The 25,792-nt window shown below is 44.1% G+C and overlaps 2 protein-coding genes and 1 pseudogene across 2 annotated transcripts in view; all 3 read left to right on the top strand.

The window, feature by feature from the left end:
- Smyd3 (SET and MYND domain containing 3) overlaps positions 1–25,792 on the top strand; it is a 535,421-nt gene that overhangs the window by 60,283 nt on the left and 449,346 nt on the right. The gene's annotated exons all lie outside the window — the stretch shown is intronic.
- Positions 19,579–19,872, top strand: LOC126502143 (thioredoxin-like protein 4A). The gene has a single exon (XM_050142973.1). It carries the CDS (start codon positions 19,655–19,657, stop codon positions 19,844–19,846), a length of 192 nt encoding a protein of 63 aa, XP_049998930.1. The 5' UTR covers positions 19,579–19,654; the 3' UTR covers positions 19,847–19,872.
- Positions 19,945–21,094, top strand: LOC126502145 (N-alpha-acetyltransferase 11-like; annotated as a pseudogene).

Below are 25,792 nucleotides of genomic sequence, written 5' to 3'. Positions count from 1 at the left end.
GAGGCTCCTCTCAGATGGCTCTAGCGTCTGCCAAATTGACATAAGACTAGTCAGCTCGTTCTCAGTCTGTTCTTCAACAAGACACGACTTGAGTGGGATTTTGAGGCCATAGTGAAGTGGGTGTTTGGTTGGGGTCTTTCACTGCCAGACAGACAGACATAGCCTCTCTGCTTCGGTCTCGTGGCTCTCCTGTGGTCCGAGGCCTGCTGATTCCATCTGTGCCAGGGAGAAATCCGTGATAACACTTCCTTAGGTCCTTATTTTCACACAGACTCTCCGGTCTCTATGTTGCAAACTCTGAATTGACCCAGCAAGGAATGTGCCAGCTGACTCCTCACAGAGGAAGAGAACCTGCCAAGGTTAGAGGAATGGGCAGCCGGAGGCATTTGAGAAGCACGCAGGAGCAGCTCGGCACCTCACTGCGATGTGCGCTCTTCCCTCTGTTCTGCTTAAGAGGAGCTTCTCAGGGGTCCCTCTCTGTCCCCTCTTCATCATTAAAGATGATAAACTCGCAAGAGTTCTCAGCTTTGTCCTCCAGGCTAGCCAGTGTCTCTACAGCTGACACTCACTCCACAGATGTCCCCTTTCCACCTGTCTGTCTGTGGCCACCCACCTCACAGGTCCCCAACATCGCATGCAGCCCTGAGGAAGCAGGCCTGAGGACTTTCTCGTGGGTCGAGGGTCTGCTGTAGAATAGTCTGGGGAGCCGTAGTTGCTTATTTGAGGCATCGGAGACAAAAATGTGTCAGGCTAAAGCGATGGCTCAGCATTTGAGAGCACTAGCTGCTCGTCTAGAGGACCGGGTTTGATTCCCAGCACCCGTGTGGTGCCTCACAAACATCTACAAGTCCAGTTCCCGAGGAGCTGAAACTTCTGATCTCTGCCGGCACCAGGCATCAAGTGGTGTCCAGGCTTACCTGCTGGCAATCACCCCCACACATAAAAATAATAACTAGCTAAAGAAATAGAAATTTCTCATCTCGACAACTCATGTAAATTTTAATTACATTTATTTATCTATCTATCTATCTATCTATCTATCTATCTATCTATCTATCTATCATCTATCATCTATCATCTATCTATCTATTTATATTGTGTGTGAGTGTGGAGGGAGATCAGAGGACAGCTTTTGGGAATTAGTTCTGTCCTTTCACCATGTGGGTCCTGGGCTCTGAACTCAGCTCGCCAGAGTTGGCAGCCAGTCTTGGCCTGCTGAACCGTCTCAACGGACCTTACATCATTTTTAATGTAAAATATAGGTATCATACCAATTCCATTTTAACCCTTCTTAGTTGTGCAGTACACCAGCCTTGGTTATATTCACGGTATTGTACAAAAATCACTACTATCTGTTTTCATCTTTGTTTGGAGACATCGTCTGCCCATGCAGCACAGGCTGCTCTGAACTCAAGATTCACCTGCCTTAGCCTCTTAAGTGCTGGTACAGTAGGCACGGCAGGCTAGTCCTGGCTGGACGGGTTTGTAATCCCAGCTGTTTCAGGATCTGAGGCAGGAGGATCACAAGTTCAATGTCTTCCCAGGCCTCAGAGTAGGTATGCACCAACCACCACGTCTGACTAATTATTGTCATTTCTAAAACATTTTAATCACCCTGAGTAAAAATTGTAACCAGTAAGATGCAATTCTCCGTTTCTTTCTCTGCTCAGTCTTTTGGCTCCAGAGTAATTTTCTTCATCTCAATATATCATTAACAGTTACAACATTAGCGACCTCATACAATATCTGTCCTTACGTGTTTGGCCTCCTTCACTTAGCACGTCTTCAGAGTTCTCCCACGTTGTAGCATGTGCCAGGTCTTCATCTACGGGCTTTGGTCTTGGATCGTGATACCGAGTTCCACTTGGGACATCTGTGTGGCTTTCGGGCTAAACATCAGTTATTTTTCCCCTCTTGGTTTTGGCGCTGGTGTCAGAGTTTTCTACTTCTACTCTCCCCAGCGGCACGGTGGTATTGTTGGCTTGTTGAGTTGTGCTGATGAATAACAATTTCTAACAAGTTGTCCTCGTGTGTAAGGTTGATTTTTTTAATGTGGTCTGCATAAAAATAATAGTGGCAAATATTAATCAAGTAAGAATGAAGATCTGAATGCTAAGTTGAGAGAGGCTGTGGGTAGGGAGAGAGTGAGCCTGAACTAGAATGTGCTGATTACATTTGGGGCCCCTTTGCAAGGAGGTATGTTTTCTAGTTCTGGATTGAATTCTTGTTTCTTTGGTTGTTTGCTTTGTTTTAGGGGCAGAATCTCATTATGTACTATGTGGTATATGTACACAGTGAATGTAAATAAAAAGCATGTAAATGTAAATAAGAAATTGTGACATTCACTAGAAAATTGATGGAACTGGAGAGCAAACTAAGACAGATTCAGAGACAAATATTATGTTTTCTGTGGAATCTATATTTAAATATATATATAAATATATATATATATGTCCTTCTAAACATCTGTTTCTTTATTCAGTGTGTGTATGTGTGTGTGTGGTGGGGTGAGTGGGGGCATGTATACCGCAGCATACATGTGCAGGTCAGGAAACAACTTGCAAATGTTAGTTGTTTCCGTCCACTATGTGGGTTCTGGGGGTGGAATTCAGGTTATAAGTCTTGGCAGTAAGCATCTTTACCTGGCATCTTGCTGGCCTTATATTTATTCACACACACACACACACACACACACACACACACGCATGCACATGCATGGCATTAAGTAAGAAAGAGGTCAAAGTCAAGTTGGGGGGCAAGAGAATTGACAAAACCATCTAAGGGAAAGCCCATTTCTACTGACGAGCTGAGTATTGCGTGCGCTCCCTGACTGTTGTGGAAGCGGAAACTGTGTGTTCTGGGTTCTGCTGTCATGGCATCATGACGCGGAGCCGTTGCCATCAGTGTGAGTCGCCTGCTTTCCTCTGTTCTCTGTCACCTCTCACAGCTGCCTGCATTTGTAAGCGATGGTGTGTGCCATCTCAGCCTTGGTGGTCGGTCCCTCTAAGGACTGGGTTCTCCGCTTCACATTTATTAACTGTTTCTCCGACTGCCCCTGGGGTAGGAGGGCATGGAGACCAAGAGAAAATATGATTCCCAACTCTTCAGAGGATAGGATGCGTTCCTGGGCTCCAGTGTTCAATGTCACATAGTCCCTTTCTGCTCGTATAGCAATACCAAGGGGCTGGTCTTTAATCATTTCATCTTCAATATTTTTATTAGCACAGTAGAAGAGGGGATTTAACTCTTAGGCTTAATTTCTTATGAGTTTTTGTTTTTCGAGACAGGGTTTCTCTGTGTAACAGCCCTGTCTGTCCTGGAACTCTCTCTGTAGACCAGGCCGGCCTCAGGCTCATAGAGATCCACCTGCGTCTGCCTCCTGAGTGCTGGAACTGAAGGCATGTTGCTGCCACACATGACTTCTTGTGAGATTTAATGATTTGTAGGCTGGAAATTCTTGCTTTTATTTGTTAATGGATCTTCATAATTCAAAGGATGAGCATTGACTCGGGACCCCAAGACCAAGTTCTCAGCACAAAGGAGATTTATTTGCCCCAGAGTGACAGAGGGCAGGAAATAAAAGACTAAGACAGGAGATAGAGGCCAAGGGAGAAGGAGAAGGGAACAAGAGAGAGGGGGAAGGGGACAGGGGTATTTATCTCCGTCTCTGGATGGAGAGGAGACAGATGTGGCCCATAGGAAAATGGCAGCTTATAAAGGTAAAAGGGGAAACCCCATGTTAGGATGAGGTGTTTAATTTTAATTGGGCACATTAATTAGGGTAGCCAAAGGGGGCTTTCAGTTGCTGGACTTTACTACTTTGATAGTTAGACCTTCATTGTCAGCCTCAGGAGGAAGAAGTGGCCAAATAAGGGAATAGACCTTGGTGGCTAGCTTTAGGAATGTAACCTAATGGTTTTTGGCAAGACAGGGGGAATGGGGGAGAAGGGCAAGGCCTGCCAGAGCCGTGCTCGCCATACTCCATCTGTCCAGCGTCTTTTCAGTGATCCCCAGACTTAACCCTATTGCTCATTTACCCTGCCCCTGCGAGTAGACCTGAACCTCATCGGTATTCGTAATTCATGAAATTAGGACAGCTGGCAGGCTGACCGATCCTGCGACTACCCCGGTCCGGAATCAGGTTATCAATTGGCCCACCCCAACATCCACCCTCATCTGTGATCTGCTGGAGCACACGAATGGGCCGGTCCTGCAGACCCAAAGCTGCAGAATCTCCACAACAGAGAACATCAATGGGATAACCAAGAAGAAGACCAGTGAGGGCCAGCACTGATAGCGGGACAGAAGCCAGAGGCCTCGACCCAGACCCATCTCTCTGACAGGATCTCTTCCAGTACAGATACGGATACAAGTGTTTACTGTGTGGCCTGCTGTGCCACGCTACAGCTGCCATGGCAAGATTCTTCCTTTTCTTCCTTTCTTTTTAAATTTTCTTTTATTTTGGGGATGGGGAGGTTGCAAGGGCAGAGGGCTGATATGAAGGGCAGGAAATGAGTGGGACAGAGAAACATGATTTGAAAGATACAAAGAATAAATAGAAAGTAAAAGAAAGATTTTGCTTAGTGAGTTTCTGTCTAACAGAGAGTATGGCCTACTGACTGAGTGTGCAGGTTCTGGAGTCACAACAAATACAAGCCGCAACATGTCCTGTGCGATTTTGGAGCCCCTCACGGGCTTTCTCTGGCTTTAGCGTTCTTGTTTGTAAAACGAGAACTATTTTGGTATCTGACTCAGGAGGTTACCGTGACCACTAAATGAAATGTTTAGCGCAGTTTCTAGTGTGTAATTAGCCACAGTAATAGCAATTATTGTCAAACTGCAGTGCAGCGTAGTGGAATTAGACAGACAGTGGTCGCAACCCTACTCCTGGGACAGGTGGGGGTGAAGGTCTCTACGTGACATTGAACAAGTGGTCTTCTGTCTGTATTGATTTCCACAGCCTATAAATCGATTAGCTTTCCTATTAGGCCATTAGGAAGATCTAGAACAATTTAAAACGAGCTATTATTCACTACTTTGCATTCCCCGCTCAGTTTAGGAATGCTGACCCAGAGGATCAAGGGTCATGTTTTTTAAGCGTGTGCAACAGTTGTTGTTCGATGTGTACTTATATTGGTATCTCATTTTCCAACGTCTGTCTTTTTTTTTTTGGCTAAAATAGATGAGAATCATTGAGAACAGATCAAGCATTATAAAGGACTCTAACATTTTGTTATGAAGAATAATTAGGGAGTGCAGTTTTGTGTCACTTGGATCTGTGAGTGACAAAGGAAGGCTAGGCTTGTCCCACACAGAGCCCAGAGATGTGACAGGTGTCCTATATTTTGTCTTTGGCTTGCTGATGGAAAATCAGCAACTTTAGGAAAATGTATTCAAAATGGAAGAGATTCCCTAGGTGGGTGAGTGAGTGATCAGCCAAAAAGGAGCCCTGTCCTCACCCCAGGGGAAGGGGCGAGGATGGGAGACATCTCAGAACCAAGCTGGCGCTGGCATAAGCCTGGGGTAGAGAGGATGGCAGGGCGCGGGAGTGTAGAGACTTCCGTCCCTTAAAGACTCGCTTCACTGATAGGCGTTTTGATGGTGGGGCTGGGACTCTGGAGAAGAAACATGCCTTTTCTCTCATTGTATCAGTACTCAGAAAGCTAGTGTTGGGCGGGGAGTTCTGGTTTTTCTGTGGAGTTTGGATAGGCGAGGGCGACAGGCTGACATGAGTTTATGTAATGTGAAACACAGGTAGAATACCAAGCCTGCAAAATACAGTGCCCTAAATTTTTTTTAAAAAATTAAACTATTTATTTATTTATTTATTTATTTATTTATTTATGCATGCTCCCAGGGCATGCTTGGACTACTACAGCATGGATGCAGAGGTCAGAGGACAACTTGTGTGGAGCCAAACTCAGGTTGACACACACACACGGAAATTTGGAAAAGGGCTATGAAAAGTGAGGAAGGCAGTTGGACCTAGCACATGCTACATTTTCTAGGATTCCAGTTATCAGGTAAATTAGGAAAATTAGAATGTTCTTGTAACTAACCCAGTGCTAGGGTTCAGGGATTCAAGTCTTCTAAAAACCTTCTGTGCCGTGCGCACCTGGACAAGGGAATGGCTGTGAAGACCGCGTGAGAACCGCCGCAGCCACTCCAGCTGTGGGCCCCCCCAGATTAATTGTGCTGGTATTTGCTATTTGCTGTGTCCGGTACGGTAGCCAGCTGCTAGCCATTTGTCAGCATTTGGAGTGCAACTGAAAAAGTTAAGTGTAAGTTTTATTAAATTATATTTAGCTGAGTAAAAATAGCTAAATGTGTCTAGTGTTGGGAAGCACAGTCCATGAAGTGAAGGGCACACAGACAAAGGAGGCTTTCAGAACTTTCTAGATGTTGCGTTTTTTTCCTCTCTGCCCCACCCCGGTGAGTCTGCCTGGTGCCATCATGGATCCGGGGGCAGCACCTGCCTGTGCCTTTGTGGACGCAGAAGCGCACAGCATCGCTCTTCAGGCATCTGTAGTCTGCCAGGTGGGAACCTCAGGGTTCAGCAGCTTTGCATCCCCTGTGCTGCTGAGCTGGCTCCAGGAACCTTTAATGACTGCAGCATCTGTTTCAGAACTAGGCGGAGGAAATCTTCTCCCTTCAGTCTGCAGTCAGCACAGATGGGACCTGGAGCCAGGCCTCGGCCCTGGAGAGCTAAACTGTTAACTGTTTCTGGTCGTTGTGATGGTGCCGACCCCAACAGCTGTATATGTATATGTATATGTATATGTATATGTATATGTATAGGTATAGGTATAGGTATAGGTATAGGTATAGGTATAGGTATAGGTATATGGTATACGTAATGCATTTCCAACAGCAAAAGTTTCCTTTGTAGCTATCATCCTAAATTGGAATCAGGGTAGGTAAGTGAAGGGTAAACTATGCTGGCTGGCTTTAGTTATTTATTTTCAAAGTTACAGCATTAGAGAAGCAGTAGGTTGGCAGTGTTTGGTGGTCCATTTATAGAGCAGTTGGATCCTATCTTACATACACCCAAACACATACATTTCTGTCAGAAAGCTGGCTTTAAATCAAACCAGGGTATCTGAGATGCTTCTGTTCTGAAGTTTTATCATGAATGTGGGAGTCAGTATAGTTCTACACGTCTTTCTACATCCTGAGTCTATAAAATGGCATAGCTGTGTCGCGGAGTCACCAAGATTATTTTTATCTTTTCCTGAAACAGAGTCTCACTATGTTAGGTGACTGGCCAGGATTTACTGTGGAGACCAGGCTGTCCATAAAATGGCAGAGATCTGCATGCCTCTGCCTTCCAGATTAAGGGCGTGTACCACTATGCCCTGTGGTGCATGGAATTAAAATAGGCAAGTAAGCACATGAACAAAACAACCTAGGGTTTCTGTATCTGTCAGTATTATTGATGTAGCTTTAGTTCCTCTTCACTGCTGTCTGCTACTCCATTGGGTAGCATATAGCTTACTCTATTCAGCTTTATGTCAGGGAGCTCTGGGCTGTTTGCTAGGAAAGTGTAGGAATTGTTCATCCTTTGAGTTTCATTATCATCTGAAAGCAGTGAAGGAACAAGCTATGCCCATGTCATAAGAGGAGGGACCCGAAGGAGAGAGAGGGACCAGGAATACATGATATACAGTATTTAAAATAGGTTGAAGAGACAGGTGATGGTGGCACACACTTTTAATCCCAACACTTGAGGCAGAGGCAGGTGGATCTCTGTGAGTTCAAGGCCAGCCTGGTCTACAAGAGCGAGTTCCATCGCAGCTAGGACTGTTAGAAAAAAAAAAACAAAAAACAAACAAACAACAAAAAATAGGTTGAAGAGAAAGCAACTGGAATACAGTGTTTTCTAGCTTCATGGGGCCTCCACAAAGCCTGTTTGCATTTAGTGAGTGACTGAAGGGACATACTGAGAGAAAAATGCAGTTTCCAGGATTGTCCAACTGCTAAGAAGTAGAACAGAAACTTCTGACTAGAGCCCTAGAGCAGTGGTTCTCTGTAAAAGGAGATTGTGTCACCCAGACCCGAATAATCACACAGAAACTGTATTAGTTATAACACTGTTTGGCCAGTGGCTCAGGCATATTTCTAGCTGGTTCTTATATCTTCAGTTATCCCATTTCTATTAATCTATGTATCACCACAAGGCTGTGGCCTACTGGTAAGGTTCCAGCGTCTTTCTGCTTCCACAGCTACACGGTGTCTGCTTGACTCTGCTTTCTTTCTCCCAGCATTCAGTTTAGTTTTCCTGCCTAGCTCTGTTCTGCCCTGTCATAGGCCAAATAACTTCTTTATTAACCAATGGTAACAAAACATATTCACAGCATACAGAGGGGAATCCCACATCAGTTCTCAACCTTACTTACACTGCAACCCTTTAATGCAGTTTCTTATATTGTGGTAACTCCCAACCATAAAATTATTTTCGTTGCCACTTCGTAACGGTAATTTTGCTACTGTTATGAATATATATACTGTTATGAATATAACGTAAATATCTGATATGCAGGATATCTGATGTGTGACTCCTGGAAAGGGTCATTAAACCCCAGAGGGGTCCCTACCCACAGGTTGAGAACCACTGCTTTAGATTGTTTTTGCCCAGGGGTAACTACATGATTGCATGACCAGGAGAGGCGAGGAGGCTTAAATGGAATGAGAATTCTGTGGATCCCTGTCACTTAGAATGATAGGCCAGCATTGGGCAAGGGCAGCTCGAGTTCAAGGTCAGTAAACAGAGGGAAGCCAATCAAAGGAACTGTAGATGAATGCTTTCCACCAAAGATTGCTCTGACCTGCTCTGGCCCAGGCTAGGACTTCTGCCGTGGAATCTGAGGTGCGTAGGCTTGTGGTAATTCTTCTTCCGTCAGGGCAGAACTGAAAAACCTGTGAGGATGGGATCGCTCTTCATCAGCCACAGGCAGAAGAAGCAGGGCTGGTTTAGCAGGAACTGTCCTGTCAGAGAGTAATTTGAGACAGTACTTGTAAGTTGCCCATCTGCCCTTGAACTCTTGGGCTAAAGGAATCCTCCAGAGTAGCTGAACTCCAGGCATGTGTAGCCATATAGACAACCATTTGAATTCAAAATTACATTTTATTTATTTATGGTGTATGCACGTGCATTGTGCACACATCACAGTGTGTGTGTGTGTGTGTGTGTGTAAGTCAGAGGACAACTTACGGGAGCTGGTTCTCTCCTTCTGCCATTTGGGTCCTGGGGGTTGAAGTCTGGTATCAGGCTTCATGGCAGGCGTCTGCCAGCTGTGCTATGCCACGGGCCAGCTGTTCGTCTCTACCAGGGAATTTTTATGCTGAGTTGGGGAAGAACAGGGTGTCAGTCTAGCTATTGAGATAGCTCCATTTATTTTCCAGTCTGCAGCACTTTTGATTGTTACTAGTGTAACCTATGAGAGATTATAAGTTCATGTTTTAATTTTATTTCCCTTGTTTTAAATGACTGACCGCTACTGCTAGGTCAGAGCTCCAATAGCCCTAGTGACCGTGAAGTCGAATAGAGAAAAATATCTTCTTGGGAAATGGGGACCACTGGCCTTGCACGTTGCAAGCGGCTCTCGTCCTTGCTCGTGTTTTATTTAGGTATTTAGCAGGGTCATTTTAGCCTCTAATTAACACTGTGCCTGCTCGTCAGTTGTTTTGAAGCCTGACACAGACTGAACCATCAGATCAGCCCAAGGAGAACTTGCAAAGGTGAGCTCACAGCTCACACAGTGGCCCCTAATCTCTACCTAGGGTGTGAAGGGGCGGCATCGATTCATAGAAACACCACCAACAGCTCAGTGATCACAGGAGTCTGTTGAGTCGAGGATGAAATGCAGGAGGCTATTACAGACACTCTGTCTCTATTAACCTCTCGTACCCTTCCATTTAGTGTGATGGATAGAGGAATGTGTGCCCCCAAATCACAGCGGTGTCACGTGCTCCGATGACAGATCTTCTCCTAGAAGGCGGTGTTCATCATCTTAGCAGAGAAGACTTTAGTTTAACTGGTTTGAACAGTTTCGCTTCACGTTTTATTATGGAGCTTAATAAATTAGGAAAGTAGGTAATTAGCAAGTTTAATCTTGGGTTTATTCTTTTGGGTGGATAAACACCTGTATTTTGATATGAAACAAAAGCCTGATTTGTTAATGCCAAGCATACTGAGGTATTGTTCTTACAATGAAAATAAGAATACCTAAAGTTTATCTTTTACCACTCTGTTGGAAAAACAAAGGATAAAGGTGGCGTGTTTTGTTTTCCCCTAGGCTCAGATGTACTATGAGTACATGTATGAGTATAGTGCTATGTACTATCTTAAAGTGCCAGGCTAGAACTACCAGCATTCCTAAGCTGTATATTTACTGTGTATTTACTCCCTAACTTTTGCAGTTTGATATTATTATTGTTTCCTATCTGAATCACTTGTCGTCTGCCTACAGTTCAGCTCCGAGTTTCTGGAAGCCTTATTTTGAAAACGATCGCTTTTGTCTATGGAAATGCCCATCGGAGGCCGTGGTGGTATGCCCCCTCAAACACAGTTTTAAAATTAAAATTGTATTCATTAACTATGACCAGTATCATAAACGTCACCACTCAGGAGCTCTGAGTGTCTGAAAGGAGAGGAAGTACCAGAAAGAATTTCCTTTCTCATAGAGGCATTCCCCTCAGGGTTCTCGGAAGGATGCATGCCTAGACACGGTGTATGTCAAAGTTTTGTTTTGATCTTGTTTAGGTCAATGAAATAATGTCAAACCACTTTGAGTCTTTTATTATATGGTTTATATCATTCACCATGGCTGCTTTCCTATTTGTTTTGTAAAATATCCCACCTTTTCTGTCTCGGCTAGTTTTGTCTGCAAGAGGCAAGGATTATTCTTTTGGATATGTGTCTAGTGAGAGGAGCCGTAAGTAACGGCTAATGACCAGTGCCAACCATGCTATTGTTTCTTAGTGTTGTTTGAATGCCTCACGTTATTTATTTACTTATCTAGGATGTTGGGCAGTCAAGCCAGGTGGGCTTTCTTGAGCCATCCTTCTAACTCCTCAAGTTACCGTTAAAAAAAAAAAGTCCACCAAAGCCAGCTGGACTGTGACTGGAACAGCATGGGATAAAACCGGACTCTCTGATCATGGCGAACAATGAGGACTGATGAGAAGCCAAGGTCAATGGCAAGGGGTTTTGATCCTACTTCAGGTTCTGGCTTAGTGGGAGCCTAGCCAGTTTGGATGTTAACCTTCCTAGACATGGAGGGAGGGGGGAGGACCTTGGACTTTCCACAGGACAGGGAACCATGACTGCTCTTTGGATAGGAGAGGGAGGGGGNCTCTTTGGATAGGAGAGGGAGGGGGAGAAGAGAGGGGGGAGGGGGAGAAGAGAGGGGGAGGGGGAGAAGAGTGGGGAAGGGGGAGGGAAATGGGAGGCTGGGAGGAGGCGGAAACTTTTTTTTCTTATTCTCAATAAAATAAAAAAAAATTTTAAAAAAAAATAAATAAATAAACAAACAACAAAAAAAAAGTCCAAAAATGTTTCATTGCAAATGGTATATGGGAGTAGCTGCCAGGGTTATTTATAAAAATCCCTAATACACTTATGTAAAATTATTGTCTTGCTAGGCTGAGCTTTGTGGAAGGCAGGCTCGCTCTGATTTGCTCTGCGTTTGTTTCTAGCTGTCTGTCATGGTCTCTGGCTCGGTGAACAGCTGTTAGCGGAACAAATGAATGAATGAATGAATGACTACATTTCTGACTAATCTAGCCATCTTGCAGTTAGACATTCCTAAGGACTGTGCATCTGAGGTGTGTAACATTTGATCTTTTTGTTTGTTGGTTTGGCAATGGAATCTAAGAGAGAAAGGTTCAAGGTACTCATGAGCAGAGCCGTAGTCTCAAGGTCACGACTCCTTATGCAATGAGAGCAACGGATCCTTATAGACAATCTGCCAATCTATCAATCAGAGGTGTTCATGTCCTTACTTGAGTTTTATGTTTGTTTACACAAGTAATTGTTAAGCTGATGTTACTGCATCACAGTTAGGGTTGATGAAAGCCCTATGCATAATCGCTATAATAAATTCTCCAGGGCAGCATGTCTTTATCAGTCCATAAGTGATGCAATTCAGTTTGTAGCCTGGTAGTATTAAAAAAAAAAAAAAAGAAAAGAAATCCTTATGGGTAAACATCTATCTTTCTTATCTTGACTCTTTTTCCTGGCTTATTTTGGCTCAGGATTGGAGGGTAAAGGGCATCTTGGCAGGTAAGTAATGGTGTCATATTGTGCCCATGGTCAGGACACCGAAGAGGGATTGCTGGTGCTCAGCCTCCCTGAAGCCTTCACTTACACCTTTCTGGAAGCATATTTATAGGTGTTCCTAGGAGTGTTTCCATGGTGATCCTAAATCCAGTCAAGTTGATAATAAAGATAGGAAGACTCCCGACACTCACCTTGCTTGTTTAAATCATTTGTGTGTATGTGGTGTTTCCATGGTGATCCTAAGTCCAGTGAAGTTAGGAAGATTACCCAGCACACTCACCTTGCTTGTTTCAACCATGTGTGTGTGTGTAATGGGCATCATGTGTGTGTGTGTTCATGTCTGCTTGTGTGTGGAGGCCTGAGGCTGATGTTAGATGTCTTTACCCTGTCACTTTCTACCTTACTGAGCCTAAAGTTCATTTATTTGTTTAGTCTAGTCTGGCTGGCAGTGAGCTTCACAGGGGTCTGTTTCTTCTGCTCTACCTCTGGGATTCTAGGAGAGCACGCCTTTACATGGTTTCTGGGTGTCTGAACTCAGGTCCCGATACTTAGGTAGCCATTATGTTACCGACTGAGCCGTCTCCTCAGAACCTTAAATCAGGGTTTACAAAGCCATCTGTACACTCATGTCTGGACACCTCTGCTGTTGTTCAGGTGAAGGCAGAGCACAGAGGCGGAGATTGGAGTCCTCAGTCCCTTGGTGTCCCTCCCCCGTGGTAGTTAGTGATGTTTATAATCCATCATGAAGATGGCCAACTTTTCAAAGGCAGCTGGCAGCCCCTGATTTGGTCCCGTTTACTTCTAGAGAGCCCCTCAGGGCAATTCAAACGACTCCTCGGAAAGCGTCAATTTGTCTCAGTTTGAAGGGAAATAGAAATATGAAATATTTCCCTGTAGACCTGCATGAGTGATGTTGGCGCTGAGGTCTCTGTTCCCGGTGTGAGATAACATTACAGGGACAGAACAAAACAACACATCTCTGTACTTGGACCTTGACTGTGCTCATGGACTTACGTATTGATATACTTAGAGCCTGCCTCGCTCTGAAGGGTTATGTTTTCAGATCTGTGCCGCCATTCTTGATTGGTTGTTGAGTAGTGGCAGAAATGCTGTGTGTGTTTTGAAATGCTGTCGTGTGTTTTGAAATGGAGGGAGTTATAACCTCTCTCTTGGCTTCGAGCCTGACTGGCCAAGATGGATCTCTTTGACAAGTGACCAAATGGCCTGTCTCACGTAGCGCAGCATAACAAATTCATGAGTTCATTGCTACTGTGTTTATTGTTCAATTTCCTTATAGAACTAGGGCTGGCTTCCATACTTTGTATGACTCCTGTCTTTCGAATATTCTGTCCTCTGGGAGAATCCTGGGATCCAGTGAACCCAAAGCAAGTTTCTGCAGGCTGATGGAGGTGACGAAGCCGTCTGGAAAACTTTAGCTCTCCAGGTGTTGTTGGGCTCTGCTGTGTGTTTATGCTGTGATACCTTTGCCTTTGTGTTCTGATGTCAGGGTCTCGCCTGTGTGGTCCGGTTTGTGTACAGTGGCACTAGCATTGTTGTGACAGAGAGGCAGGAGATGGAGGGCTGCTGTGACTCTGCTATCTATCCAAGGACACTAGTGATGACGTAGCCTCACCTGTGCTGCAGATATTTGGCTTTGCTAATCGCATGGATCACATGCCTGTGTTGTGGACTTGGTACCGTGTTTTCTAAGACTTTAGTAAGTGATAAAGAACATTGAGGAACATACATTCTTAAGTCTGCTAGTTCAGTCCTGTCCCCGAAGAACATGGAGTAAGAATGGCTTATCACAGTGAGGTGCTAGCTAAGCGTATTTTAACTCTAGATTTTCCAAGGATAACTAAACCAGAATTCATGTGGCGGGCCCGCTCCAGTGGCTGATGCTGCTTTACAGTTTTACTGCACGATGCCGCAAAGGGTAGAAAGTCGATCAGAGATGAAGCAGAACTGTTTTTAGAGTTCTCTTAAACACCATGATTTTCTCATGCTTCTAATCTTTTAAAAACTACGTAGCTAAAAATGCTCATTGAAATGCATTGCTTCGGTTTACCTGTTTGGATGCAAATGTTTTAGAAGACGAGCCACTCACACATTTCTCTGATTAATTAGAGGGCAGGATCAGGCCAGGCTCGGTGCTTGTTCCTCCGTACGGTAACTCCTACCACGGACAAGTTCCTCCGTACAGTAACTCCTCCAGTGGGCAAGTGATTTATTTTTAAAACTTAATTAAAAAATCATTTAGATGAGATTTAATTCATGTCCCTTACATTCCACTCATTTGCTTTGTATAATTTGATGGGCTGTGCTGCTGATACCAATTTTAGAATCCATTTGTCCCTTGAAACCTGTTCCGCTAGCTGCCAGCGCCAATCTGCTAGATCACAGGAGGACTCCATGTTTAACATTTGACGATCTGCCAGATTGTTTCCATTTTCTTTTCTTACCAGCCGTGTTTGAACCTTTTGGAGTTTTCTAATCCTTGCTGTGTGAACTTGCCTAATTGTTGTTACTCTCTTTCCTCGCGGGTTTCAAAGAGGATATTCTTGAGCTTTTTGATTGATATTTTCCAAATGATTAGTGATGTTTAATGGCTTTCATGTGTCTACTGGCTGTTTGTATATATAGAGAAAGCCCCCTTTATCTTAATGAACCTATTGTTGTTGCTTGCCCATCTTTAAGGTGGTGATGAACCAGCGCTGTCCTAGCGGAGCTGTAAGGATTAAGAGAGCCAGTGTATGTGAGCCAATCAGAGTGGTGGCCATGGTTATTGTGACAGTTCGTACGTGGTTAATGCTTCCTATTGCTCCTAATTTCTCCAGTGAGAATTTGCAAACTAAACTTAATCTTCAGTTCCTGTTCTGCCTGTGCTCCATATGATCCATTGCTCATTTATTTCTTTTAAGACCGTATGGACACCTCACATGCTTTATCTTACTGATAGAGTCTAAAATATGAATTAACAAAATAAATGTCCCCCTCCAGAAATCCTTTAGACAGAGCTAGCAGAATAGCAGTTAGATAGTGACAGGTTCTTTTAGGTAGGCATGTGAAGCTGGACTGAGAGTCTAGGTGGAGGGTTACGAAGGGCTTTGTAGACGACCTGGATGATAAACAGGAGTTCGTTCATATACAGTGACCCATTGTGGACAGTATGAGGGCGTTGGAAAGCAAATATTCAGGGTAAAGTGAGACCCTCGGAGTACTCCCTCAGTGGTGCTGGAGACTGGAACCTCTTGTACGTGCCTCTTGATTGGATCTGGAGGTCATCCATGCAGACTTTGTCCACACCTTTGCCTCATCGAGAAGACTGAGCTGATCCTCAAGGCCCAGCATGTTTAAGCAGCACTGCATGAACACAGTGACCCAAAGAGGCACTGCTCACCTAGGAGCTCAGCCTATGACTGTTGTCAGGGGCCGTGTCTGTCTTGAGAGTCATCTCCAGTGTCAGCAGAAAGTCATCGTCTCCAACAAGAGTTTGCAGCTGAGTAAGGACCGTCGGGAAAAGTGGAGCCGGAGAGGAAATCTGTCTCTCCTAGGAATCAGTGGACAGGTAGTTAGCAGGTAATGCCTTCTTTCTGAAAGAGAAGGACGATGATTGCTGGTACCTTTCTGAAGTTATGGGAAGTGGATGATGGAAAACTGATGATGGTACCCAAGGAGCTTACCAAGAGGCCTTTGGTATGAGAGGGAAAAGTTATCCACACTTCTGTCCCAAACCTGGCTTGGCTCCTGTTACTTTGAGATCCTTAATAACCTAGAGCTTTCCCACACGTGGAGTAAAACATTATGTTCGTCACTGCAAAATACGATAGAGCAGAAGGAGCCCGAATTAAAACCAAACAGAGTTTTCACACATCTCCATTCCTTATTCTATTTGGGTCTTCCAAAGTGAAGAAGCCCGTTCGTGAGTATGGAATCAGCTGTTTATAGCTTACACACTGCAGCTTCCGGAAACGCCATTCCTTGATTTCTGTTTGTTTTGGGCCTTGTTTTATGTAGTTACTGCTGCAGAGAAATATTAATAGCTTCACTTCATATAAACACAAGTAGTTTCTAGACACTTGTGCCGAGGACTAAAAGTGTTTGTGGTGTTTCAGTAATGTGAGCCAGTTCTGCAACCGCCTGTGTTTTGTATTTCTGGGAAGATAGTGAAGTGAGAATTATGACTTGAGAGCCTTCTTCTTCTTCTTCTTCTTCTTCTTCTTCTTCTTCTTCTTCTTCTTCTTCTTCTTCTTCTTCTTCTTCTTCTTCTTCCTCCTCCTCCTCCTTCTCTTCTTCCTCTTCCTTCTGTTCCTCCTTCTTTTTCATTTTTTTTAAAGACAGGGCTTCTCTATGTAGTCCTGGCTGTCTTGGAACTCACTTTATAGACCAGACTGGCCTCGAACTCAGAGATCCACCTGCCTCTGCCTCCCAAGTGCTGGGGTCAAAGGTGTGTGCCACCATGCCTGACTCTACATGCCTTCTTAATTTCTCCCCCTCCTGGCTTCCTGTTCTCTGGAGGTTTCCTTTCAGGAAGTGATAGTTCCATACTGTTCCCCCATTCACTTTTAGTGGGAGTCCGTAAGTCTTGGCTTGAACGGGAGAGCACTTGATGTTTCTGGGCTGGCTAAGAAATTGAAATGTCTCCAAAATCATAGTGTGGACGTCATGTCTATGTGTGACAATAGGGGCTGTCTTCATTTTGCTACTATTTTATTTAGCTGATAGTAGGGGCTCGGGGTCTCGCCATTGTGACAGCGTTTTCTCATGACTGCTGAGGGAACATTTGAGAGTAAGGAGGTGAAAGTCAAGTCTCTGTATAAAGTGGCATGTTCTCTTTTTTAAAGATTTTCGTTGGGCCGAAGTGTCCACATCACTTATTCGTTCGCTGACTATTAGGTTACCTGCTTATTGCTTGGCTAGATGTCAGGTACTGAGAAACTAAAGAAAGAAGACAATGCAGAGGCCATGCTTTCACGCAGAGTGAGGGCAGGAGCTCTGGCCACCCAATCAGAGAGCAGTTCTCTGGAACTTACTTTACACTGTAAATTTAAGTATTCCGGGACGCCAGACTTCATGGCAGCTGTCTTTTGGGAGAGACAGATGCACTTTGAAAAATTCACTGTAAAACACATTTTAAAGCATCTTCTATTTTTACTTGTCATTTTGATTTCAAAATTACTCCATTGAGGGAAAAACGTGGCCATAAAAATCAGTTTCGAGTTTGTAGAAGTAGCAAGTGATTAAGAAAATAGCAAATAAAATAAAGTAAAAAGGCCAATGAGAGGGCTCAGCAGGTTCAAGCGCTTGGCATGCAAGTGCGATGACCCAAGTTCGATTCCCAGAACCTTCTGCAACCCATGGTAGAACTAACTAAAAGTTCCACAGTCGTCTAAATGGGCCAGTAGAAGGAAGAGCAGCAACAACGGGAAGGATGTGACATTCAAAAGGAGATCTTTAAGAGACAATTAAAATTTGCCATTTAAGGTAGCACATAATTTTGAAAATGCATTCAAGTAATGGTATTTTAAAAACTGTTTCTCTAATTTTCTCTTGGGGAAAATGGATGCTTTAATTTACTGCTATTGGGATTCTTTCAGTTTCGTCAAGGCTGATCAGTTACAAATTTCCATCTCCCGATACTATTATAAATGAGCAATAAACCGGGATATTGCTTTGTGGTGAAATGGGTGAACTTACCTGAAAAGAGGCAATTATCTTCTCTGTATTGAAAGATGTTTCATAGCAGCCTAATGTGTAGGAATGAGAGAAAGCTGATGTGTTAACATCTTCTTAGCCTCTTCTATCATCTCGGTAGAAACCCCCAAATATTTGCTTCTCTCTTGTCTTTGAGAGGGGTTGGTACTGATTTGTCAGCTTGACAAGATTGAGAAGCACCGTGGATATAAACCACCAATGGATACATCACCAGTGTCTGTGAGGGAACGTCCAGATGAGATAAATCGGGTTGGGTTGAAGACCTGTCTGTTGGCCGGGGTCCTGGACTGAATAAAATTGAAGAAGAGCTGAGTACTGCATCCATCTCGCTACTTTGGGAGTATGGACACAGTGCGACCAGCCCGTATTATGTTCCTACTGCCATGGTTTCCCGCCACAGTGGATTTTACCCTTGAATATAGACCAAAATCATCCTTCCCTCGTTTTCCGCCATGATAGATTTTATCCTTGAAGATAGACCAAAATAACCTTTCCCTCCTTAGGTCGCTTGTGTCAGGTATTTTCCTCAGCAATGCACGAATCGGGAATGCAGCGAGTCTATTCTTTCAGATAAAAGTATATAAAAGTTTTCAAAAGACTGTTTAGTTAGGGATACTAGCCTTACCAAATGGTTGACACTTAACTATGTTGTGACTTCAGAGCACTTCATATTTTGGATTATTTGTTAAGGTATGGTTAACCTGTCCTGTTGTTTACTCTTATTTTAGTTCAGTGGGGTTAAATTGCCCACTGTTTCATGACTAAAGGTAAACTACACCTCAATCCCAGGTTAATGTGACTGTAACATCAATGGTTCATCTATTACACCTAATTCTCTTAGAGCGTTGCTGAGGGAGAAGTGCAGTCTTAGAGAAATTAATTTATAAAGCACATACACAGCAAAATATGCTCCATGAGAATACTCAGTGACTGTGGATGAGCAAGCAGTCCATGGAAGAGAAGCCATAACAGTGAATGGGTGTGTGAATGGGTGCGTGAATGGGTGCGTGAATAGGTGCGTGAATGGGTGTGTAAAGATGTTCTAGCCCGGCAGCTCGTGATGAGGAGCCCAACAGCACACAGTGAAGCAGCATCTCACATTCTCCGCCTGGCTCTCAGGAGTTGACAGGGTAGGCTTTCAGGGTGTCTCTTTACACTGCCATAGGAGTGTGGATGTCTGCAGCCATGTTGGAGACCCATTTGTTAATGCACAAAATTGTTCAAGTGTGTGTTCCTACAGCTCGGCGATTTCACTTCCAGGACTACACGTTCTACAGGGTTCACTGTAGTTTAGTTTATAATAGTAAGAACATTGTCACTAACTTAGTGACCTTGGTGTGGATATAAAACCAGTTCTGTCAACATGGAAAGATAAAATAAGTTGAGATTTAAATTAACACTATAATATAGGTGTATGTATATATTTGTATCTGAACCATATAGTATATGTTTATGAGGCAGTCTTTACTCAAGGGTCAGATAGAATGGACTTTTAAATACAATAATCATATTTGTGTTTATAAATATATAATATGCTTAAATATTTATATGTAAAATTTTTAAGAATTAGATTTTAGGCTGCGAGGAGTCGCCGGCGGTCGGGCCGCGTGGGCTCTCACGAGGCAGCTCGCGGCTTCCGGCCGCGCAGGCCCGCTCAAGATGTCGTACATGCTCCCGCATCTGCACAATGGCTGGCAGGTAGACCAGGCCATCCTGTCGGAGGAGGACCGCGTGGTCGTCATTCGTTTCGGACACGACTGGGACCCCACTTGCATGAAGATGGACGAGGTTCTGTACAGCATCGCCGAAAAGAAATGGAAGATAGTGGGAGATCTTTCTCATCTTGTGTGAAGATATCCCAGCTGTTTTAAAGCAAACGGTGTTGGTGTCGCTTGTGCTCCTGGCATCCTCTGTGGTTCTCGAGCCTGACAGGCCTATCTGCTGCCAATATGAACATCCGCCGTGCTCGGCCCGATGATCTGATGAACATGCAGCACTGCAACCTGCTTGCCTGCCCGAGAACTACCAGATGAAGTACTACTTCTACCACGGCCTCTCTTGGCCCCAGCTCTCCTACATTGCTGAGGATGAGGATGGCAAGATTGTGGGCTATGTCCTGGCCAAGATGGAGGAGGACCCCGATGATGTCCCTCATGGACACATCACCTCACTGGCTGTGAAACATTCCCACCGGCGCCTCGGCCTGGCCCAGAAGCTGATGGACCAGGCCTCACGGGCCATGATCGAGAACTTCAATGCCAAGTATGTATCCCTGCATGTGAGGAAGAGCAACAGGGCTGCCCTGCACCTTTATTCCAACACCCTGAACTTCCAGGTTAGTGAGGTGGAGCCCAAGTACTATGCAGATGGAGAAGATGCCTATGCCATGAAACGAGATCTCTCCCAGATGGCGGAGGAGCTGAGTCGGCAGCTGGTGCTGAAGAAGGGCAGTTACGTGGTTCTGGTTTCCAAGGAGAATCAGGGCAGCACACTTCCTGGTTCTGAAGAGGCGTGTCAGCAGAACCTGGCTGGAGATGACAGTGGCAGTGACAGCAAAGACAGCGCTGATGTTCAGGACAGCTTGCAAGACTTGGATTCCACCTCCTAGAGCCCGCTCGAGCATTGTAGGTTCTTGCATTTTAGCCACAGTTTTCTTGGGAACCCTGGCTCTGCTCTGCAGTTTCTACTCTGGAGTCACCCACAGTGACCCAAATGGCTTCTCATTGTCAGCGCTTAGCAGCAGCCTTCCACATAGCCTAATCATGAAGGCACTCCAGGACACAAAAGCTGCTGTGCAGGAGCCAAGGAGCTTTGAGGACTGCCATGGCAGCACCATCCTTGGCTTCTCCCATGCTGCCGGCTGCTGTATTCGGTCTGCAGTTGTTCTGTACTTATTGTGTGTATGCTGTAGGGTTTTGCCTAGAATGCCAAACAGGAAGTGGTGATAACTCAGGAAACTCCTCAGCTTTCAGCGTTTGCCATTATTTGGGTTTTCATTTTTGAGTAAGCAGGACCATCATTAGTCCTTATGCCCTCTGCCTCTGTCTGGTGGACGTTACCTACTCTTGCCTTCTATGGAGACTGCCCGTACCCTGCCCTCCATCTTTGAAGAAGACTGTTCCCTTTTGGTGGGAGGAGATAGGTGTTGGACTTCTGCACAAGCAGAATTTGTAGATCTTAAGTAAAGGACAAGCAGAAATCAATTTGTAATCTCTGAACACCCCCCCAATAAAAATATTAAAAAGGGAAAAAAAAAGAATTAGATTTTAGTCACTTCATATTATCCAGATTTTTTTTATCATAGTTTGTTCTCTCTCTCTCTCTCTCTCTCTCTCTCTCTCTCTCTCTCTCTCTCTCTCTCTCTCTCTCTCTTTCACTGTGTAGTCCTGGCCAACCTGGAACTTGCTTTGTAGACCAGACTGCCCTCCAGCTCCTCTGCCTTCTAAGTAATGGGATTAAAGGCATGTGCTGTAATGACTAGCTGGACCTTAATCTTGAAAGGCAGAAACCACATGGACGGTAAGACATACTGCTGTATTTGAGAAGAAAACACTAATGGGCTTGGTCTTAGATCCTTTGCCTAGGTTGTGTGTGATCCTGGGTTCTGTCTGAAGCACTTAGGAAAGGAAAGGAAAAAATATCTTTAGAAAGTAATAAAATAGGTTGAATACACAGGATTTGGTGTTTTCGGATGTAAACCATCGTTGGTGTGTTAGAGCTCATTGGAATTTTACCTGTGGTACTTTCATTTGTTTATGCCGTGTGGTGTCTGTATTAGCAATACTTAAGTGGTACTTGATTTGAATCTTTGGGCAGAGCCAGAGATTTTTTTTTATTTTATTTTTTTTTTATCATTTTAGACTTTAAGATTTAGGGAGAATCAAATACTTTTAGGATATCAAAGTTGTATATCTAGAGGAGTTGGCTGAAAAGGTTTCTAGGATCACTGAAAAAAGTCCTTCTTTTGGTATTTTGGCTCTAGCGTGTGTGTGTGTGTGTGTGTGTGTGTGTGTGTGTGTGTGTGAGCACACGTCTGTCTGTCTTGCCAGAAAAAAAATCCTAGCGTACTTCATTACCGAGAGTGTCACCAATTTTCAATTACTGACTATCAACATGACCTACAACTTGTAAAACCTTGTAGCAGACAATTGTTCGTATAATGGGGAGAGTTGGAATCTGTGCTCTCAAAAAAGAATGTTAATTTGCTCCTTAACTTGTTACAGATACCGTGCACACAGCGAATGGGAGGTAAAAGTCATAATTGCCTTTTAATATCATTGGAGATTTAATAGTCTCCCCTGGCTTTAATTTCCATAAAGGAAAGATTCAAAAAACATTTTTACTGCTTCCAAGTTAGACCTTGACGAGACAGCCTAGGCAGCCATTGACGCTGAATTGAAATTAACAAGGGTAGAGGCTTTGGGGCCTGTATGAAGCAGTGAAGGCTTTGGAGCCTGTACGAAGCAGTGAAGGCTTTGGAGCCTGTATGAAGCAGTGAAGGAAGCACAGGATGCCAGACAACATTTAAGGCCAGGGTCACTTGCTCTTGGTCATGAGGGTTTTATTTTTTATTTATTTATTTTTTATTTTTTTAAAAATATTTATTTATTTATTATGTATACAATATTCTGTCTGTGTGTATGTCTGCAGGTCAGAAGAGGGCACCTGACCTCACTTCAGATGGTTGTGAGCCACCATGTGGTTGCTGGGAATTGAACTCAGGACCTTTGGAAGAGCAGGCAATGCTCTTAACCTCTGAGCCATCTCTCCAGCCCCTGTCATGAGGGTTTTAAAGCGGTGCCTGTAAACTGTCTGAATGAGTGAGCACCACTACACACATGTAGATTTTGCCTTTTCAGCAGCCCTGGGAGAGGCATGCAAAACCTTATTTTTCCTCCGTTCTGATGTGGTATATCTCCTTGAATGAAATTATCTATGCCATATAAGGCATAGAGTTAGAGGGAATTACCACCATTTGAAAATGCACTTAGGCGATTTGCCTATCTCTCGTGGTCGATAGCCTCAGCCGATTCGCTTGCCTCTCGTGGTAGATAGCCTTAGCGATTCGCTTGTCTGTCATGGTAGCTATCCTGTTGCTGAAGGAATTAACTTCCTTTTCCTGTACCACACCCCTAACACCCACTCCTACTCAGTAGTCTGTCCATGAGAAAGTGACTTCTGTTTGAACTCGGGTCTTGGGCAGCCCATGACTTCTCCGAATTCTCTTTTCACCGCGGCCCTTTCTGCACACGCTGTCTGCTCAACTGATCTTGGCTGCGGTGGCTCCCCGCTTTTACCACATAGCTCACCGACAATCGTGTGCACAGGCCACATGGTTTCACTGTGGTCCCTCACATTGCTCCCCGACAATCGTGTGCACAGCCTACATGGTTTCACTGTGGTCCCTCACGGAACACTGGAGTTTGTGTACCCGTTGGCCGTAAAGACAATGGCTTTAATTTAGGGATCTGAGGACAGTGGACAGGGCAGGTCCCAGTGGATAGCCACCTTCCCTGATACTTGCCATCCCTTTGTTTAACAGTTAGTAAGGATTTAAATTGCTTGTTTCCCTTCCAGGAGGGTTTGGTGCCAGTGAGCAGGAGATTCAATTTCCCTGAAATATTAGTCATTATGTTTTCTTATTTTCTACTTTATATGCTAGAATTGTGAGATACACTGATAGGGAACACAGGAAAACAAACCTAAATCACTTCTGCTTTCTGTTTCTCATGGAGTTATATTCTTTGACCACATCTGTTGCTTTGTATTAAAAATCATTTGTTAGTTTATATGGATGCTGGAGTGAATCTCTTTAATTCTGAAAAAGGCCTTTGGGCCCAAACCAGCGTAATTACGATTTGGCAACAAGAAAACGGAAGATCCTGTCTCTAAATTGTTTTGAATATTCAAGCCAAAGGGAGGTCTTATGTTTAGCATTTTCTAGCATCTTTCATTTAGTTAGAGTTATAGTAATTTCAGTACTCTGGAAGAATAGCATGATTTTAATTGAGATAATCTTTTTCTCATAGTGGAGAATTTCCACGAAGAATCAGCCAAGCATTTGCCCACACAGCATCGCCATTTTTAATGAATCCTAATGCTCAGATTTCAAAGATATAAGCATGAAAATTTTGTAAAGATATATTATTACTATGGTCTTTTTACATGAAAAGAATCTATTTAGACTTTATTTACCTAGTTATGTTTGGCTTTCTCCATGTAAAGAAAGCATGTTTTTCTCCATGGGATTTAATCCTGAGAGCTGCTCATGGAAGCCGTCGGGAGCCCTCATGTACATCTCCCCAAAGACCATCTTATATCTCAGTGGTATGAACAATATTTTCTTAGGAATTCTACCCATAGAATCATCCTTATAACTGGTTTTAAACTGTGTAGTGTTAAGTCAGTTTGCCCAAATCAGTATTTTCCCTTACAGTTGTAAGTAACGTAAGTTTTACCCAATTCTCTTGTTTCGCGGCTCAGATTTCTTTCCCAAGGGTCTGCTTTGTCAGTCAGCCACACACTCAACCTTGGGCTTTGAGATTTTATTCAGTTTGCTGATGGCCCCTGGGTGTGGACCGTAGACCCGAGGGCCGATGAAATTTTGCCTCCAAGTTCGAAGCAGGTACATCACTGGGAAACTGGATTATTTTCTTAGAGCCGCTTTCATGTCGAAATTCTAGTTGTGCCTCCACACAAGGGTCCTGGAAGCTAGCACAAGGGGCCTGCATGCTCCACAAGCAATCTGCCAACCAAGCTACATCCCAGACCTGTTTGTTTTTTCTTCACAGAATTTTCTTCTCAATAACTTGAGAAAGAAATCACCATTTTTGGCTTCTTATTGTTTTGGTGCACGTGCTAAGAATTGTGGGCAAATGGAAATGTCTGTGTACTGGTCTTCAACATAGCCAGTCAAGTCTCAGTTATGAGAGAAATGCCAGTTCTGAGTGGACCCTTGCCACCCTTGGGATAATGCCCTTGCAAAGGGATGCTCCTGCAACCTGAAAATGAACCACTCGTCGCCTCTCTACCCCAGGACAACCATACTCCCCCTGATAACGTGCATAACTTGCATCATCCTCCAACCTCATTCATTGCTTGCACAAGAGCCGGAGACTCAAAGAAGACAGTGACTTTAGGTCGTTTGCCCTTGGCAGTGCTGTGGTCCCTTCACGCCCAGCAGGTTCTCCACGGGCACATGGAGTCACCAGGAGCCTCACACTTCTAGGGCATTTTGCTTGTGTTTTGCCACATTTAGAAAAAGCCTCACGATTTACATAAAAACCTGTTCTTCGTTCATTTTCATTCAGTGTTTCTCCTTTTAGTCCCAGGAATTGCCTAAAATAAGCGGTCTCCTTTCTGGAAGATGACTAGTTATTTCTGGTTTGGATTTGATGTATGCATTTCTTGCTGCTGCTTTCAAGAAGTGCAGCTTTGTTTTTCATTTGATGCGCTTAAAAGCGAGAGAGAGGAGAGTGTTTTCTAAAATGCCTGCAGGCCTTGATTCTTCGTCTTCCTCCTTTTTCTTCTGTTGTTCAAGAGCTTCTCAGCAGGGGTCCTTACCCCCAGCACCCAAGCGCACCCCAAGAGGAAAGTGGGACTCTACTTGGAACCCCTGGCTGCTCTAAACAAGCACTCACAAAGTTTCCCTTAGATTCAGTTAGCTTTGTTTTTGGAACTTGAGAATTAAAATCTATTTATTTGTTTATAAAAATTGTGACCATCTGATGGCTTCATGGTGGGATTTCTGGCCAAAGCAAGCGGCAGTTGAACTCTTCTGCTGCCTGGGTCATCTCG

This window comes from Alexandromys fortis, unplaced genomic scaffold, assembly GCF_014885135.2.
Source record: "Alexandromys fortis isolate MF-2015 unplaced genomic scaffold, M_Fortis_MF-2015_v1.1 scaffold_51, whole genome shotgun sequence".
Lineage (NCBI taxonomy): Eukaryota > Metazoa > Chordata > Mammalia > Rodentia > Cricetidae > Alexandromys > Alexandromys fortis.
This window is presented reverse-complemented; position numbering and strand designations above follow the sequence as displayed.

Excerpts from the sequence above, each read along its gene's own strand:
- LOC126502143 (XM_050142973.1), top strand. The coding sequence starts at position 19,655 with ATGTCGTACATGCTCCCGCATCTGCACAATGGCTGGCAGGTAGACCAG.